Raw genomic sequence first — 19,391 nt, forward strand, 5'->3', positions numbered from 1 at the left:
TGTACGGTAGTTTAAGGCGCGCGGCTGAGGTCACACTGTTTACTGATGTGTGTGCGCGCGCGCGCGCGCGCGTGTGTGTGTGTAGGTGTGCGCGCGGCCACCTCGCCTTGTGCGTAGACCACTCTCTCTCTACCTTCGACGGGTCGGCGTAGAAGTTTAGCCGGGGGAAGTGGCAACGGCGACACGGCGAATATAGGATTCAATCGTTTTGGCGGTATCGTCGTTTTTTTTTTTTGCCGTTACCTACGAACATGTTATTATTACCTACTAGTAGCAGCCGCTATCGGTTTGGTGATGTCAGATGTTATTGCAAAAAAAACCATTGCTGTGAGCGCACTCTCCCTGACTAGTCGTCGCTCGCCGTCGTCGCACGTCATCCGTTCAGTATTGCGGCCGGCCACGACGCGTTGCCCGTGCACCGCCGTTATCGCCCTTTGCCGGCGCGCACTGCCGTCATCGTCGACACGTGTGGCACACGACCGCCGCAGTCGGTCCGCTTGGACTTTGGGCACAGCACCGTCGTCTGTCGCGTGAGTATAGTAGTATAGATTAGACCAGCGCGGTACTGATTTCGCATTAATAAAAAAAAAAAAAAACACAATAATAAACAATATGCATAGTACGATGATTTACCGTGGTATCAAACGGCGGTTAGATGCTGAGCACGCAGGCACACGAGTGCAGTCTGTGCAGCTGATCCGGGCAAAGGGAATAATGCGACCGGATCAGCTGGTGGCGTTGCAACGACTCGTCCGTGGTCGTTTTGCATTCAACACCCGATCGAAAATCGGTTATTTTATCGAGTCCGCATTATAAAAAACTTACTCCTATCACAGTGTAGTGACGTTGGTGTTATCAGTTGTGCGCCCGAGCCAGAGCAGTGGCCAAACGGGCAGAGGTCTATCCAGTTTTTGACAATATTGAAGGTCGTCCACCTACTTTGCGAGATGCCATTTTCAACGGATCTCTAATCGTGATAGTCTTTGTATGCACCTGTAGCCCGTTACCGCAGAATTACTGGAATAAAATTAAAAAAATTATACTAACGTTTTCTGGGCTCAGTTGTGTTCTACTACAAAATATAATATGAAAAGAACTGTCAAGATAGATCAGTACAAATTGTTAGTTGTATTTAAAAAAAAGTAAATATTTAATACAAGAAAGATGATTTTTAAAAACGAGGCAAATTTGTTAAATTAGTGGTTAATTGTTATTTTTCGCTGCTATTTTATTCAGATAATAAATAACAATTAGTAGGTCTAGTATTAAAAACCAAATTATAAGTATTAGTAGTTTGCTATGTTTTATTACAAAAGCAATAAAAAAAACTATTAAAGTACTGTGTAGAAAAAAAAATTATTAAACTAATCTGAGCATTGGTTTTAGAATATAAATGTATAAAACAATACCATATTTACTGATTTTTATGGAGTAACTTTCTCAAAACGGGGTTTTTGTAACTAAAAAAATATTATAAAACGCAAAAATTGTATTACTCTTAAACTGTAATGTTTTAATTAGTATAATGTAATACGATTTATATTGCATTACAATTTACATTAATTACAAATCAGTTTTATATTTTATACAATTATTTCCAAACTACTTTTAAAAAAAACATGATGTTAGCTTTAGGATACGGTTCAGTGAACTAGATTATGATACATCTAACACTATTTGATACACATAGTAATAATAGTGGACAATATCATTATTATTAATAAGTAGAAAAATAAATTATGTACTGAAAACGTGAACAAAGTTCGTAGGTATATCAAAATTTACTGTTAAACTGCGTGCAAGCTTTAATTCGAAAGGAGTGACTTTTGCTTAGTAGAGGTGGTAGAGCAAGTTTTATTAGATGTTACTTAAAATAACTCATAATCCATTATTTTTCATTGAGAGTGAATTAATTGCTTAATTAAATTGACTTAAGTTTTATTTTCAGTTTAAATATCAGTTTTTATGTTGTATATATGACTGATTGCAAGAAAAAAAAAATAACTAATCGTTGTAGAACCAAAAAATTCTCAGTTTCGCATTAAATGTAAAAAAAAAAAAAAAACTATGGCTTAATAACAATTGCGCATTTGTATGATATTTAACATGCTCTGAATGATATACGTTTCATAAGTTTGGGTACAACTAAAGTCATGTTGAACCATAGTTTGGTACTATTTAATTTATATTTTCACAAGAAAACTCTTATCATAACGTTATAAAACAACTGTTTCGCTTAAAGTTAGTTAATGACCTCTTTGTGTGAAACAACTGCGATTAACAAAACGGCATTGCCATATAAATATTTATATATTTGTCTACATAATAGCTATGTGGAAATATAATATTCTTAACATACTATATGGGCCACAACACACGACGCTTGTTCTATGTGGCATTAGATGAGAGTGAAAGCATCATGTCTAATTATATACATACCTACACTGCGTACGTACTTGTTCCGTTTAGATGTAACCGATCTCTGTTGAAGTGTTTACACGTTTAGGTATAATTTTTGTTAACATTCCGAGCACAAGTATAGGTCGTCGAATGAGTATAATACTTATGTATATGTATTATTTTACAGATATGCGATATAATAATGCCATGACATGACAGTGACCCAATCTGGTCAACGGTTTACACAACTTCTCATCGTGGAATACTAAATTGTGTATTCAAAATGATATGTAAAGGAGCTAAACAAAAATAGTTTCAATTTAGGACAGCAGTGACAAAACGTTGCCGATTATTAGTGTTATAAAAAAATTAGCTTCGGGTTTCTGATAGACATATTATTACAATATTGCACTCGATTGATAAGTTACATCGCAGAACATGAGAATAATGAAATTATTTATCTATTTTATCAGTGATCCGCCGCTAAATGCTGAATTATTATTAATCATTATGAAATACATGTTGAGTTTGACCAACTGTTAGGTAGATTTAATTTCCGCGTTACATGAGATTTTCAGCCTATGTATATCGATTAGAAAAGTCGATTAATGAGCAAATCAAATATTTATGTACAATATAAATCGAATGTTTACATAATATGACTGGCTTGGGCGGTCTTCCGACTTCAGGTAGGCAAACATCTAGTGTCAATTTTCCGTTTAAATAAATCAAAAGTACTTATGAGTCCGGGGGTTATGTTTTTACCAAGTTTACCTGTCTAAATATGCATAAAATATGTGCTTAGACCTATAGATAGGATTTTTCTATTTGAGTACAATTAAATTTAAATTTGTTTTAATTATACTCATTTTAATTAAATGTAATTATATTTTTATTGCAGTGAGTTATTCATATAAAACGTATACTATTTCAAACTGACAGTTTAAGTAGCTTTAATTTAGTTTGATACATCAAACACACTCAAGTGGTATTTTTTTCTAATTAATACAGTAGTATTAATTAGTAATATAGTAATTACTGAGTGAAAACGTTCATGAATAAGAATCATGCTTAGGACCAAAGACAATACACATGTCCATTAACCTAAAAACTAGATCAGCCCATTCTGTCGCGTGTCTCTGTGCACGAGCAGTGCAAAATTGGGTGAAAGAATCAAGTATTTAAAATTAAAAACATATGTATTGGTGTTTAATTAATGTAAATCCGACTTGGAACTTGGATTATACAAATAGAATGCGTGTATTAATATATTATTATAATAACACATCTAGTTAAACCTATTAGCAGTGAGACGAGTTCGCTGGTTGCGCATTTTATAATTACTGTTCAACGTCGGTTTTATTTTTGTAACGTCGAGCTATTAATATTGCTGTTTTGAAATACTACCTAATAGTATCTAATACTATCTAGTAATAGTATTATATAGTATATAATAGTCACGTTAATTTATTAACACTTCAAGAACTGATCATAATAGCGTGCGATATTATTGCGGTTTGGAGGTATTAAATATTTTCATTACGGTTAGTTATGCAGAATATGTTGAGCCCGACTGGGGCGTTTTAGCGCATTCAATAGAAGTTAATCGACCGAATGTGTTGGGCTCTATTGTTTAATATAAATAATAGATAATACGTTGTACAAGCATGCGGGCCTTTGGTATTTTGTCGGCGCATATTAGAAATTACATCATAATAAGAGATAGAACTTTTACAATAAATATATATTACTTTGAGTATTTTTGCACAACCACGACGATATGATTGGTCGTTTGTAAATATCTTCGGATTAAAAAATCTTCGGACTGTCAATTGAAATCTACGCGTTATTATTTGGCCTATTTTAATATTATGGCAATTAGCATAATACATTACATACTCGCCGTTTACTATACCGGTTTGTTACGCCGAGGAAACTTGAATTTGCCAATTAATTTGATAGTTTTAATCGTTTCGCATAGTGAACCATTACACAACACTAATATAATATTATAGCTGTGTGCGGTTATGTGTGTTTACAGTCTGGAAACACCGACGATGGAAGGCAAGTCGGCCCCAGCTGCCACCGACCACTGGTTGGAAGTCAACGGAGTGGCCACTAGGGTGTTGTGCTGTGGCCGGAGTGTGGCCGCGGACGGTGACAAACCCATTGACAGATTGCTGGTATTCGTGTGTGGCAACCCGGGCGTGACAGTCTTCTACGAACGATTCCTGGAGGAATTGCACAAGGCCACCGGCATTCCAGCCTGGGTGGTGTCTCATGCCGGTAAGTTGAAAAATTAACAAGATCACAGATCTAACGTGCTGCTAGATGACCGTCTTTTCGTGATTAGTTGTTAGAGAAAATGTCAAGCTAAGAGAAATACCATTAAAGCAAACATCCGACATAAGAGAGAAAGTATAATTATAAAGTTTTCATCTATTTTACCTTCACTCGATTTATTTTTGCTTTCCATGATTTTGCTGACTTGCATCTGTGGACATTAGAAAACTCCAATGTTTATGCTTGCCATCTCTCAGAGATCTTGAATATGTTAATGCGAATAATATTACATCGTTAAATACTAATACAGTAATTTCCGTATTAGTATATTGTTACCGCCTAATTATAATTTTTATTACATCTTAATAATAAATTGTCGGGGACGTTAATTTAGAACTTTTTTTTATTACTAAACGCGTGAACACACATTTACAATACAACCCATATTGTTTTAACATCATCAGTTTAATGACAAGATATTTGTTTTAAAAGGATTATGGCTTTTTCTAGGGACAACAGATTCTAATTCTAGGTCTTAGCAATTACTAAATTACTTTCTCTGTTATTAAAAAAAAAAAAGTGTCTTTACCAAGCATTGTGCAATTTTTAGTCATTTTAGTACAATAAACAAATTGTTCAGAATTTTAATCTTTCTGATATGGTATTGTACTTAGCGAATAATTTCTATTTTAACTTTTGAGTAAATAGTGTAGTATTAAATAATGTTTTTTTTGCTTTAACAATTTTGCAGTAAACATATTTTTTGGCCATGCCGGTTTCCTCGTTTTTGAAACGTTTTTTGTAACTCATACTTGACGCCTAAATGTATGTGCATATTATAATATGCACATACATTAATAATACATGATATTAATGCAATTGGAACGCTTGTCCAGTCCAAAATTTAATTATTAAGGTTTACATTCTGGTAAAACGCCCCTCTCGATCGAAAAGGCCTAATATAGGTTCCACGCTGTGTAAAATTTAAAAGGATATTATTAAAACATATTATGGGGTTAATGTAATAAAATATTTACTTGGAAACTATATTATAGTGACCCTTACAAATTACATAAGACCATTTGACACGAGTGGGATACTTTATTGGGTTATAATACTATGCACGGAAAACGGAGGACCACGGTTAGTAATTGTAATTACATTGATCTAAGTTATACCATAATATTCTTATGCGCTCGATGGAAGATCAAAGAGCTTTTACAATGTCGTTTACTGTACATGTTTTACTCGCCAATATATTTCATACTCGCACTCAAATATTAAAGCTGTTGAAACTGTATACTTAAGAACAAATAAGAGCTTATAGTATTTGTTCAAACGGCGCATAAGTCTTCCGTCAACCGGGAAGTTAATTATTGTTGCTGTTTCTTGTCTTGGAGCAATATAGGCCACCCGTCGGTTTTTATTATTATAATACAACTGAACGAAGCAAACCACGAAACCAATAAATCTATTCTGTTGCCGCTTTGGTTTAAAAAAAAATTAAAGTTTTTTTAGTTTGGGAAATCCGTGTGACCGCTAAACGTAAGATTATTAAGTATAGGCACTATGAGGGTTTTGGTATTAGAAAAAAACCGACAACTGCGTTTCTTTTAAGGACGCATGGTTTTTTTAAAGCATTTTTTTATGACCCTTACTGTGTTCCGAGCCATAAAATAATGTTTACATGTCGTCCACGCATTCTGATATACCGTATACACGTTATATATTACATTTAAGCAGCCAGTTAAGTAGGTACGTGACATTTTCTTTCGGAAGTCACAACGCGATAAATATGAATAAAGTTAAACATTCGCCTACTTTTATTTTAAAAACAATTAACTAGAATCTATTGAGGCCAAGTGCTTATGATATAAGCACTAGCGGACGTAAGCGGTTGTAGCGTTTTCCTTTGAAGGTTTTGAGAGCAAAAATGTGTGTACGTTTTTATGGAAATGGCGAGAATATAATTTTACATTAGTGGAATTGAAATTCAAACGCACGTTTAAATGTATTAAATCCAAAAAATTTGGATTTAAGGATTAACCTTTATTTGCTGTGCTAATGAGAAATAATTTTCGGGAGAACTTGTGAGCATTTGTTTATGGCTTGAATTTCCCGGTTTGAATTCTATTCTTAACCTACATATTGTTTTTTACTTTTTACAATTACAACGGTAGAGAAGTAAGTATTGTTCTAACACTGTATTTTCACCAGGTCACGAGATGCCTCCGGCCAATTCAGAGTTAAGGGTTCCCGACCAAAAAGCCCATCCCGAATTGTACACATTACAGGGTCAAGTGGAACACAAGCTACGGTTTGTCGAGAAGTACGTGCCGGACAAATGTGAACTATACTTGGCTGGCCATTCGATCGGCACGAAAATCATATCGGAAATGCTCAAGGACGAGACGATGACCACTAGGGTGAACATTAAACAAGCGCTGTTCTTTTTCCCCACCCTGAAGAAGATGCGCGACACCCCCAACGGCCACAATCTCATAACGATGACTTCGTATCTTCTGAGCACCACGTTGTTCCTATCTTGGGTAAGTTGTGTTGACTGCCAACTGCTGTATAGTAGTGTTTTTAATTAACAGGACATTTGCAAAAATTGAGGCGTTGGTGTATTGTGTTGAGTGTGTGCTTATATAAACTACGAGCGCAACCGTGAAGAATTTACTTGTTTCTCGCATTGTAACAACACATGTGCAATTTTTCGATTGACAATGGAAAAACAACAGAACTGGTTGTTGACATAACAGAACAAATATATGTTTTCCACCTGTAGCATATGCGTGACTTATACTCCATTGAAATTTCGTTGTAATGATTGATGGTAATTTGGTAGGTACTTTGGAATTTCAACCTTTATCAAATGGAATTATTATTATTAAGCTATGGTTTAAATATTGGACGAGTTAAATTTGCTTAAAACGAAATAAATATTATTTATTACTCTATAAATGAACGTCGAATTATCGGCACAACTTATGGGCAATAATATATGGTTCAGGTTGATGTTTTAACTCTGTGCGTTTAATTTGTAAAATAGAATGGTTTTAATGTAGTTGGGAATAGTTTTTTTAGTTAAAACTAGATGACGCCCAAGTAAAAAACGATAAAGTTTTAACAACGAAAACCGCAAAAGAGAAAATAGTTAATAAATCAAAATCTTTTCCTTAAAAAATGTGAGTGTGATGGGATTATCCGGATTTGACGACAGTCGAGCGTGCTTTTCAGGCGTTCGACATCAACACACGCGTTTACTATACTCGACATGGTTTTCTTACGGTGGTTTTAAGTGAAATATATATATATATATATATATATATATATATATATTGAGATAGTCATTAAAAAGTGATATTGCAACGGCCACAATGTCTTTTGACGATTTCCCCAAGGACCTGGGGGGGGCTCCATCGTTTTTGTGTTAATAACTTTGTCAAACCTCATGTATACATAAAAGTCGCATTAGAAATAACTTGATTTAACGGGGAAAAAGAAGAGTAGCTCGTCGTGTGGATTAACTATATTGTTTTCGTGCATTTCCTTTTGGACACGACGACATACTGGAACTGGTTTGTTACGGTCGCACCGGGCCGAGTGTTCTCCGGGTTGTTCGCGCATGAGTGCATCAGAGTCTTTCGGCTCAACTAAATCCTTGAAAAATCGGTATTCGGTTACTCTTGGCACGTTCCAGTGTGTGTATAGAATCGAGACGCTTGCACCGGCAGAGCCGCCTATGTTATGTAAACTGCCACCTGGCGTTTGGAAACTGTCGGAAATGACATTATGCCAGTATTAATTGTTGTCTGCATGTTATTTTCCATCGTGCCCCCATCGTGCCCCTTTAGTTGTGACTCTCAAAGGCGGTACCGTTCACCCCACAGACGAATTATTATAATACCCACAAGGAAATAGCTGCTTTTAGTTAGTAAACCTACTACGGAGAGGTTAGGTAGAGTGACAATAATTATTATACATCAAATAATATTAATAAAGGACGTCCAATTTGGTACATTACTAGACATTTTATTTTCGATTGCGCCAATTTCGAGTGATGGCCAACCGAATGCAGTAACACAGTTGGCGTCACGTGACAGTAAAGGAAATACATAAAAAAAATACCGTAAAAAACGGTTGCGACCATTTATTATCGTGTAAAAGATTTAATGGCGTGTATTATTTATATGATTTTTTGTAAAATATTAGGCGCTTTAAATGTTTTGTACAGATTTTTGGCAAAAGATTGATCTACATCTCGTACAAGCATAAAGAGGCAAGCCGTATTGTGTTTTACATGCTTAACAGACTATGTTAAGCCAATATTTATCAACAAGTAGCAACGATTTCGTCACAGCCAATTAAAATGCATTTTTCGGCACAGAACAAACCGTATTGCAATTGTATTTTTTATGCATTATATTGTCGTTTTTTTAATTTTTTTTTTCCCACTAACGCAACCGCTAGATGTACCATTTTTGTAATACTAATGAATATCCATGTGTTGCTTTATTCGTTGCATTTTGAACGACACGTTTTTTTCATTAAAACATTACTGAAATACATTAAAGGGTTTCATCGCGTTGTCGTCTCGTACAGCTGTATAATATTATCATGTGTATAACAGTTACTGCGTTCATACCACACACTTGGTTAAATTCTGCAACTAAAAATCAACAATTTAATTTCGTTTAAAAATCTTACAAGTAATAAATAAACAAGAGATCAAACGTTGTTGATGATATTATACGGTTAACAACACTGTTTTTGTTGCAGATTTTTACAACATTCCCTAATTTTATCAAAAAGTCCTTAGTGAAAATGACACTGATGATAATGGAAGGCAGGTCTGTCGACGATTACCTGGTCAGGTCCGGTTTGGTCTTGGTCCATCCAACGGTATTGCGAAATGTGTTTGCCATGGCACTGGACGAGATGGACAAAGTATACGAATTGGATTCCAAGGTACGTTTTTTGCTGCATGGATACTGTAGGTTAGGTTAGTAACCTACAGTTAAACGTTAAATGTTTATTATATATATCCATTTAATTTTTAACTAATTATTATCCGTGAAAACTAGACTGTGTGTGGTGTTTTTTTATGTAAAAATTAATAATTCCTAAAGAGTTAATTAAATGTTACCTACTCTAAAAACTACAAGAAATACCTATAGTCAATAAATTAATAACAAAATGATTTGATTGTCAGGGAGCATAATTTCAAGTTTCTTATTTGACAATATAATTACCATTTCTTTGCAACTTTAGGACTTAAACATACCGACACTTTTTAAGGGGTTATGTATAGGCAATTTTTCATACGGAAAAAAAATTAGGAACATTAAGGCAATATTTTTTTATAAAATCTATTACAAAACTTAGGTAGTGTTATATTTTAAATGTTTTTTTCTTTTTAAACGTTTCTAAATATAATATTATGTACTATACTCTGAATAAAATGGCTTACATTGATTTTCGAAGGCACTATTACATTAGCGTCATCTGCCCACATGTTTAGTTACTAATAGTTTACCGACAGCGGTTTTTTTTTGTCTGATGTCAAACTGATGCTTTTGTTTTTCTTCTTATCGACAGACACGTTTTTTAAAATACCCGTTCATTTCAAAATAATAGTATGTGAATATCGTTTCTATTAAAATACCTATTATACAAAACTAGAAGAAAGTTATATTATGTTTATCAATATTTATACATTTTATTTAAACAACGTAGATTTTTGTGGAACTGCCTTCTACTAAGTCGTCTGAAGAATTTACAATCGAGCGCTTTATTATCGTTAAAATGAACCTCGAATAGACAAAGAAAAACTTAATAAGATTTCGAATCTATCCCGAATACGCTCGCCTTGTTCTTATTATTCCGCTTTGAAAAGAATGACCATAACAATGGATCGGTAGATCCATAAAGAAAAGACGGACGATTGTTATTATTTATTATCATCATTATTTTTACATAGGGAATCGAAATACCCATCCATATGTTCTCTGACTTTGTTTCCCAGAGTCAAGTAAAGTGGTTTTAAAATTATTTTGTTGTCAATTCCGAAGACGGGCAAAATTATTAAATTGTACGTTTGAAAAAAACTTCAATAAGTACACTTAGTAATGTGTACTTTGGTGAATCATTTTGTAAGTAAACGGGCGATAAACAGTTTAACGAGTGTCTTGAAATAAAGCAGACAACTATTTTGGTGACTTATATGTCGAAGGGTAAACGGTAAATTTTTTTTATTGTCATACATCATTTTTTAATTGATATTTCTCTGCTATATTAATGTTTAATACGTCGGCTAATGACTTATAAACAGTGACAATGTTATTATCTATAAGATTGGTCAACATTTCTTTTTATATACTTGAAATTCGAAATCAAATTCATAATGACTATATACTTCACGTTATAAGGTTGCTAGCTGTGCTAATGACGTGACAGTTTTATATTTTCAACTAAGTATTTCGTTAGCTCTTTAGCCTATCGTCTAATTAGCCAATTAAAGGTCATTATTTCTTTTGGTGTGTAGGAGCAATATATTGCCAAACCGACACTCTGCTTTTATCCGCTGAAACTTGGACAGAAACGTATTATCAATTGTTGAGAAAGAAGGGGGGGGGAGAGAAGACACAGGACTTGTTTATACTTGAAAATGTACCAAATGTATGACAACATGTAATTACACGCTATTGTTTTGTAGGTTTTAAACGATAACGCATCAAAGCTGCACATGTACTTTGGAAACTGTGACGGATGGGTGCCAGTACCGTTCTACGATGAGATCCATAAGCAGGTGCCCGAGGCCGAGGCCGTGCTGTGCGACAAAGGGTACCAACACGCTTTCGTGCTCAGGTATTCCGACGAGATAGCGGCCATCGCGACCGACTGGATTAACAAGGATCTGAAAAAATGACTGGATCATCATTGCGCAAAGAATTTTTACATGTTAAATCCAACGTAAAGTTGGAGAAGAAATTATATATGTTTTTTTTTATATGAGCTGTACCTCACATACATATACGAGTATTGTTGGAAAATGTTGAGTAATTTTTTTTTCCAACCCTTAATACTTCAGTATACCGGGTCGTTATTGTTCGGGGTGTACCTAACAAGAAAATACATTTGCGATTGCTGAGCCGGGTCTTAGTTTGTATTTTCCAACTCGGCGAGTTACACAACATATTCGCTTATTATATATGAATAGAAAGTACGAAATATAATATTGACAGCAATGAATGCGTTAAAAAAAAAAAAAAAAAAAAACATTAAACAAGGTCATAGACGTACAGTCGAATCGATCGAACACCCCGCGTGTAACTCGGTAGCAGTTTTTCCCTTAACCTAATACTATACACAAGCCCTATGTTGTATGTATGTACATATTCCTATAGTGTATAGCGTGATGACCGTATTGTGCGCCAAAGTCATTTAGCTGATGTCCGTCGGTGGTTAAACAATTTGTTCGCCAATGTCTATTTTATAAGTTTTATTTCGGCATTTCGGTAAATATATATTTGTAAGCAATACCAAAACGTATCAAAACTATTCATGAACGATTATATAACATTACTGGGGCGCAATCGAGTGAGTACACAATTAATTATTTTGGCCCTTACAATAGTAGTGTACGCCACTGTCTATATTGGGTAGTTCTTCGGTGTGCAAATTTATTGTCCACCATAAACATAACAGTACAGCAACAACCGTATTATTAATTAGATATCACATCTATTAAAGGCCATGTCGAGTTGTTCGAATGTACGGAATGACATTTATGAACTTTCAAACGTTGTTTCGGTAAAATTACATAAAATGCACTTTACACATCCAAGCGCAATACCAAAGTTCGAATGAGTTTTTCATGCGCCACGGTTGGTGATGTGAAAAGTAGACATAGTGAATTTTCAGCCGCTGTTTAAAAAATGATGTAAAGTGAGGATGGGAAGAGGCTAATCTGGAATTTGTAATACAGACACAATCGTTTTTTAAATCATAATTCATAGAAATAGAAGTATGTTCCTTATTTTAACATAATCTAAAACTTTAAAACCTGTTAGCATGAGAAATATGTACACATATTAAAACTGATTATTAACAAGTATAAAAAACCTCGTTAGTTTTTCCCTTGAAGGAAAAACGTTGGACCATGAATGTGTCTATTTGTCTATTGGTCTATACAGGTTTTGGTTTATTTTGGAAACACTTTTGTCTTCGGCCCATGTCTTCGCAAACTAATGACGAGCCGTCATGGAAAACATCTAGGAGAGCCGTATGCATGGTGATGCAAGGAGATCTGTCCGGCGCTCAACTACTTTTGGCCACAAAACCAGATGACCTGCATATCGCAAACTGCAGTTGTTTTATTTCAACCGTAAAGGTGGGTAATTCTTTTTTTACGTGAAACAATTTGATAGGTATAGTTTAATCTCAGAACACCAACTCAATGTGTTATGAAAACACAATATATTTTATACAGCGTGATATTTTTAATTAATAACATTACACAAAGGATGAAACGTGTAAGGCGTGAAAATAAAATGACCAGATAATTGTAATTTGATAATATAAAAGGAAAATTATAACAAGAGTTTTTAAAGATAAAAGTTATGAACGATAATATGTGAAGCTTCAAATGTGTTTAATAAATATTTTCTTGAAAAATAATATTAAAACTGTAATGTTTGATATAAAAATAATAACAAACTCCCCTCTTAAAAAATAATGAACGATAACCTATCAAATGGCGTTTGAACAAAATTAAAATATATTTTTTTGATTTAGCAAGACCCGTTTTTTTTGCGCCTTTTAAGATGTTTAATATTATTGGATTAACATGAGTGGAAATATAATTTCACAGTACAGAACATTTTCGTTTACTTTGAATTCAATATTATAATTTTTATTAATAAAAAAAAAACTCAAGTGCGAGAGGAAAATTATATCATACCATCAAAACGCCGAGCATTTTTTTCAAGCGTAAGCTTTCAGTGAGTTGCTTTGCGTTTAGCAACGCATTACCAAGGTATCGCGACAATCTAAAGTCGGACTTGGCTACACGTGTACGAGGGTACATTTTTTACTGCAGCTTATTTATGTGGTTTTCACGGCCTCTCAAGTGTTCTATTCCCCTTTACTTGCAGTATTTGCTGTTGGAAACTCCGAATTATTCGCCGAGTCAAGATGCAGCGTTTTCCTGTTGTCGCCAACTGGAAGAGCGGTGTGCCGTCGACATTGGCAGTTGGCTGACCACGGTCAAGCACAAGCTGTTTCGCTTTTCCCTCAATCCGGACGTGGACGACTTGGACAGGCAAATCGTCCGCGCCGACGCACTTGTGTACTTGGGAAGCTTGACCGCGGCCACAGTGGAACCCATGTCGGTGGGCGCGGCCGCAAAGGCCGTCTACGGCATGAGCCGAGCTTGGAAAATGTACCAACAGAGTTACGCAGCGGTGTTGAAAGTGTACAGCGCCATTTTCGACGTCGGTAATGTTGTATAACGAAAACACAGTTTTGTGGTTAGGAATTAAGTGTGTAATATTTTTTTTTGGGGGGGGGGGAGGAGGAGGAGGAGCCGCGAGGGGGCGAATAGTTTGGCGTAGTGCTTACCCCCGGGTGACGTTCGGCAGCTGAAGTCCGTCAGCTGCGTCCGTCGTATCAACAATATATGTTTTTTTTAAACGCAATAAACAGTATAGCGTTATGAACTAATAATTATATTTTTCAATAATTGTCTTTCAAAACGCGGTCTTCTTGAAAATCATTATACGTTTAACGTGAAAATATGTAGTCAGCTTGAGCACAACGTAATATAATATGCCTATAATCAGGGTATTCGTACTCGTTTCCAAACCACCCGTGAGGTAGAGTACTTGGCTCGTTTTTTTTTTTTGACGTGGTATCTCCGTGTACGATGATGTTTCGAATTGTATTTACCAATAAAAAGCCATTGGAAATATAATGTGTGTTGGAAATCTTCTGTGACGGAAATGAGGTATAAAAACGTGTACTATTCCAAAAAGTTATAAAAAAAAATTATAAACGCGTTGTTTGTCAACATAGCAACGTGTTCGTACCGGATACTCCAAATTCCATTCCAGGCTCGTTTCCTACCTCCGAAAGATTTCTACAATCGGGGCCTGGATATTCAATCCCTCAGTCCCGAGCCTGCGTACCAGCATAGTTTGGTTCTATAACCCGGAAGCCAGCCGAGCAAAGTATACATCGACTGCCCCAACGAAAAGGGAAATTCTTATTCTGTTTTTAACATATCAGTTTGAAAACAGAATAAGAATTTAAATTTGAATGTTTGTTTGGTTCATCCTGAAAAGTTGCAAAAAACGAGATACGACCTTTTCGTTGGGGCAGCCGACATGGTCATATCGAAGGTTTAATGCATTTACCTTGAGGGTAGCAGTACCTACTGCTACCCTCGAGGTAACTCATGGTTCTCATGTTGACATGAGAACCATTCGGCTCAATCATGCCCAGACTTAGCCGGGACTCCTGCGAGCTATAACCCTTATACGCTGGCATGAAATGTGGAAATATTTTTTTTGTACGAAATTATAGTAAAAAACTTTAATTAATATTAAATGTCAAATTCAAAACGTTCAAGATTAGTTTTTGCAATAGTACACCGCGGTCGTGTTGTGCCTATTGATCTTTGAGGAAGTTATAGTTAGTATATAGTTTAGGCGCATGTAGGTATTTTTGAGATTTATGTATGCATTTGTAAACCAAATTAGCTATGAGTGTTACAGTTTCAATTTGAGTTCATGAGGCGAGGACATGCCGGCATCATCGTACACAGACCTAATCCACGCAGTACTTGACTTGGTAGGGACGGGTGGGGGTGATAATTATCAATGGACAACAATCAATACTAGTTTAAATTAATTTAAAAAAATGCGTTTTTAATAAGGGCCGATTTTATAAGTTTTCAGAAAACGGTTTTTTACCAAATCAAGCAATGTAGGGTCCAGAGTTAACTGTTCGGTGGAAATTGCCATCACCAATCGACGGTTTTTGGCTAAAAAAAAAAACCGGACCTCTTTGATTTCCGTTAAAAGCACGTTTATAAGTTATTCCACAGTTTGACAGGAGTTAATTCCAGATCCTTATATTGGTCGTTTTAAATTATTAATATTTAACTATACCATAATATTGGTTACCTGTCCATCTGTATTGTATATTTACTTACACAGCAACTGTCATGGCTCATGCTCACAGTAAATCTAAAAATATATGTATATTTATGTGAGTTATAATAACCTTTACTTATTGTTAAGGTTTTGGCAACATATTAACATATTGTAAACTGTTTTGTCGATCGATGGACCGGTTCTGCCGTCAAACTGTGTAAACTCGTTAGGTGTTTATCCTTTTTGAAAGGGAAGGGATGAACTTTTAAAATTGTTGGCCCAATAAAGTGTCTTTCAGGAACGATTTCCGATGCTACACGAATAAATCGGTTCAGGGATTTGGGAGGTATCGTGGGTCCAGAAAAATAAAAACACAATACCTTCTCGGCTCCTGTTAAAGACTCGTCGAAATGGCAATGCGTTTTCAATGGTGGTTGGTGTTCCTTTTTTTTCAAGTAATCGCCATCCTGGGAGCTGACTGGTTTGCACACTACTTCCTCCCCGAATGACTGACGTTCTTGTGAATACCAATGCTAGCGCCTGTTAAACCGTCACGAATGTGACTTTTAGAAATAAAAATACCAGCTACTAGCTATTTCTTATACAAAATAATAACTACAAAAACAAAAGTGCGTAATACAATGGAAACAAAAATTACAATAATAACAATCAGTAAACATAGTTACACGTCTTGTTATTGGGACCGGCCATTAAGCTTATTCATATATAGGCCGTATCAATATGTTTTTAAACGCAATAAATGATAAAGCATTATGGACTTACATTTTGCAAGCATCTGTAAAATTATAATCAATACACATATTACACCTGTACGTTAAACCGTCGTTATAATATTTTCTAACTTAAAAACACATTGTATTCAATTGATTATATTAAACTGATAGCTTAGAGTATGCAAAATGATTATTTGGCTTTAAATTCAGAATTAATCTAAATTGATGAAAGGTTGAGTCTTTGAGCGGGCTTTATTAAGCTTAGCTGACTTTGCGCCTATTAACTTCTACAAAGAGGCTTGATTAAAGAAATCTATTAATAAAAAAAAAAACGCCTTTAAGTAGTAGTAGTATGATTGAAAGTTAATTGATTTTTTTCTCTTTAGACCGTGGTGTTCCCAAGTGGCCGCCAGTGTTGAAACGTAGACAGTCTACAACGATTGCCGGTAACCGATTCGGGAACGGTATACCCAGATCGTCCACGACTTCCTTCGAATTGTTTAGGAGAAACGAGTGAGTAGTACGCGTGTCACACGAGACAAGTAACACACACTCGGACACGTTTTATGGAGTCTATCCGAGAACTGATCGTATGTGTACACACTTTACCTGTACAACTAATTACTATGTGATTTAGCATGACCGCCAGAATGACGCCCGAACAAGCCGTCAGATTGATGACAGCGGCCAGCACGGGTTTTGGAGTGATAAATCTGTTCCTGTCGCTGGTGCCTTCCAGAATATCCTCGATGACTCTAAGCATGTTGGGATTCCGTGGAAACCGCCAAACCGGTTTGGACGCCCTGGCGTTTGCAAAAAACGGGCCCGGCATGCACGCGCCCGTGGCATGGTATGAATATCAATACACTTGTGATAAGACGATTAGACGGAACCCTATGCGGTGGATTAACCTTGCACGACAGTGTACATCGCAGTGCGGTTTCCGGTGTATTCTTTCTAACGTGGATACGGTTTGCACGTTGTACAGGTTGATACTGTCGTGGTATCACATGAACGTCATGAACGCCGGTATCGAGTTCGACGATCCGCTGGCCCGAGAATGCAGAGGATTCAGCTTGGACGAGATCGAGTATTTGACGTACAATCCTCCCAGGGAGCTTAAGGGCACGTGGCTGCAGAAATTCTTTGCCGGACGGTGTGCCTACTTCAAAGTACGCGCTGATAAGTGTGACTTGGCCTTGTCTTATGATGTTGTATTACTTATTATGCGCAGGGAGACCTCGTCGGGTCGATAAGGTCGTTCGGGGCAGCGTCCCGGGTGAATACCTACAGGAACTGGAACGCCAGGTGTCTGCAAGAGATGGGCTTCACGTATACGATGCTGGCCAACTGGGATGCGGCGTTAGAATGTTTTTGCGTGGCGGCCGAAAGCAGTTGTTCCATGCGGTCTTACCACTACTTCTTGGCCGCCGGTCGGTGCAGCGTTTGTTTTTGTTCATTGAGGTTTGCCATTTTTTATTTCCATTAAACGACATTTCAGTATGTGCCGGCGCGTCGGGCGAAACGACCAAAGTGAAGCAGATGTTGAGATCCGTGTTGAAGTCGATGAAGAGAGAAAACAAAATCGAGTTCTATTCAACCTTCGTGGCCCAAAAATCGTCGGATATCATAAAAGAGTTAAAGGCAAACTCCAAAATCGATCCGGCTTACTACAAGCTGATCGCCTATGAAGTACTGTACGTCGTGTACGGAGTGTCGCTGCTGCCTTCCAAAACTATCCGTAATATTATCTTAGGTTGGTATAATAATAATTTGTTTTTTTTTTTTTGTAATCTGTCTAAACATTTTGAGTTAAGGTCTCAGGAGAAAATAGGATCAACATTGTAGATTTTACACACTGCAAGCCTCCTTTTATGACTAAAAATAAAAATGACAACCCTGAGGCTACGCCGATTGTGTTGCTTATCTATCTTGATAGACGACGAGGAGTCCCCTATGAAGCAACTCTCTGTTTGCTATAACAATTTTAGTCTTTTTTTTTTTTTTTTACATGGAATAATAGAGCTAGTCTAAATGATAAACGTATAAAGTTTAGCCGAACCTAAAACCAGCCTTTTTAATGATGACAGTGTTGAGATCTAAACTTCCAGACATAAGAATATATATACATAATTTAACCTACATTCAAGACTTAACTGTTATCAGATTGCCAGGACGACGACACGGACAAAGTAACACAGAGATTTACAAAAAAACTGTTGATTGCCGTTTGTCGACGACAGACGATGGAATGCGACAATTGTCGAGGTAGTATGCTTTACGAACTGATCGGCAACATGAAGAAGCACAAGTATGGGGATCACGTATACGCTTACGCCCTATACGAAATGGCAATAGAGCTTATCAGTCGTCCGGAAGTGAGTGCTCATACAACACCCAACCGATCAATTCATTTTTTAATTATTTCGTTACTTTAAAATTGTATTTCCATGTTGATTTTATTAATTATTTTTATATGTACAGTCCATAGAAGAAGGTAAAATTATTGTGGAAAAACTACAAAACTTCAAAGGACAGTGCTACTTTAAAACCTTTTTTGAAACGCGCTGTGAAGCATTAGAAGCATACGTCAAAAAACTGACTGACCATTGACGACAACATGTTTAATCTCTTTAATATTATTTGGAGAATGAATTTGATAAATGTTTACCGACACTTAATATTTATTTTTACACATTGTTAAAAGTTAAAAAAATGTTATTTAATAGTAAACTCTACAACACATTGCCGTTGGCGCTGAAGAATTTGTATTGTTATTAGGGTTATAAGAATATTAAAGTTGCTATAATAT

The 19,391-nt window shown here is 35.9% G+C and overlaps 2 protein-coding genes across 4 annotated transcripts; both read left to right on the top strand.

Annotated features, from left to right (window-relative positions):
* Positions 1-215: 215 nt before the first annotated feature.
* LOC126832730 (lipid droplet-associated hydrolase) lies at positions 216-11,730 on the top strand. Its single transcript, XM_050563619.1, has 5 exons — positions 216-530; positions 4,442-4,686; positions 6,901-7,232; positions 9,469-9,657; positions 11,405-11,730. The coding sequence occupies exons 1-5, from the start codon at positions 295-297 to the stop codon at positions 11,615-11,617; spliced, it is 1,215 nt and encodes a 404-aa protein (XP_050419576.1). The 5' UTR covers positions 216-294; the 3' UTR covers positions 11,618-11,730.
* A 194-nt stretch (positions 11,731-11,924) lies between these two features.
* Positions 11,925-19,377, top strand: LOC126832729 (tetratricopeptide repeat protein 39C-like). Of its 3 annotated transcripts, none has more exons than XM_050563618.1 (10): positions 11,925-12,715; positions 12,885-13,081; positions 13,845-14,187; positions 16,966-17,092; positions 17,217-17,429; positions 17,568-17,751; positions 17,814-18,012; positions 18,081-18,335; positions 18,746-18,957; positions 19,064-19,377. In XM_050563618.1, the coding sequence occupies exons 2-10, from the start codon at positions 12,923-12,925 to the stop codon at positions 19,190-19,192; spliced, it is 1,821 nt and encodes a 606-aa protein (XP_050419575.1). In that variant the 5' UTR covers positions 11,925-12,715; positions 12,885-12,922; the 3' UTR covers positions 19,193-19,377. The 3 variants fall into 3 exon arrangements, with proteins under 3 accessions (XP_050419575.1, XP_050419574.1, XP_050419573.1); XM_050563617.1 differs by having other exon boundaries at positions 11,925-12,288; XM_050563616.1 differs by having other exon boundaries at positions 11,925-13,081.
* Positions 19,378-19,391: the final 14 nt, after the last annotated feature.

Source organism: Adelges cooleyi, unplaced genomic scaffold, assembly GCF_023614345.1.
Source record: "Adelges cooleyi isolate 19-005CV unplaced genomic scaffold, UGA_ACOO_1.1 ACOO_flye_CR_arks_rails_tigmint_CR_PRNA_167, whole genome shotgun sequence".
Classification (NCBI taxonomy): Eukaryota; Metazoa; Arthropoda; class Insecta; order Hemiptera; family Adelgidae; genus Adelges; species Adelges cooleyi.

Excerpts from the sequence above, each read along its gene's own strand:
- LOC126832730 (XM_050563619.1), top strand. The coding sequence starts at position 295 with ATGTCAGATGTTATTGCAAAAAAAACCATTGCTGTGAGCGCACTCTCC. Across the intron at positions 531-4,441 it reads ACAGCACCGTCGTCTGTCGC|TCTGGAAACACCGACGATGG; the intron begins GTGAGTATAGTA and ends GTGTGTTTACAG. Across the intron at positions 4,687-6,900 it reads CTGGGTGGTGTCTCATGCCG|GTCACGAGATGCCTCCGGCC; the intron begins GTAAGTTGAAAA and ends TATTTTCACCAG.
- LOC126832729 (XM_050563616.1), top strand. The coding sequence starts at position 12,851 with ATGAATGTGTCTATTTGTCTATTGGTCTATACAGGTTTTGGTTTATTT. Across the intron at positions 17,430-17,567 it reads ATGCACGCGCCCGTGGCATG|GTTGATACTGTCGTGGTATC; the intron begins GTATGAATATCA and ends CACGTTGTACAG. Across the intron at positions 18,013-18,080 it reads CCACTACTTCTTGGCCGCCG|TATGTGCCGGCGCGTCGGGC; the intron begins GTCGGTGCAGCG and ends ACGACATTTCAG.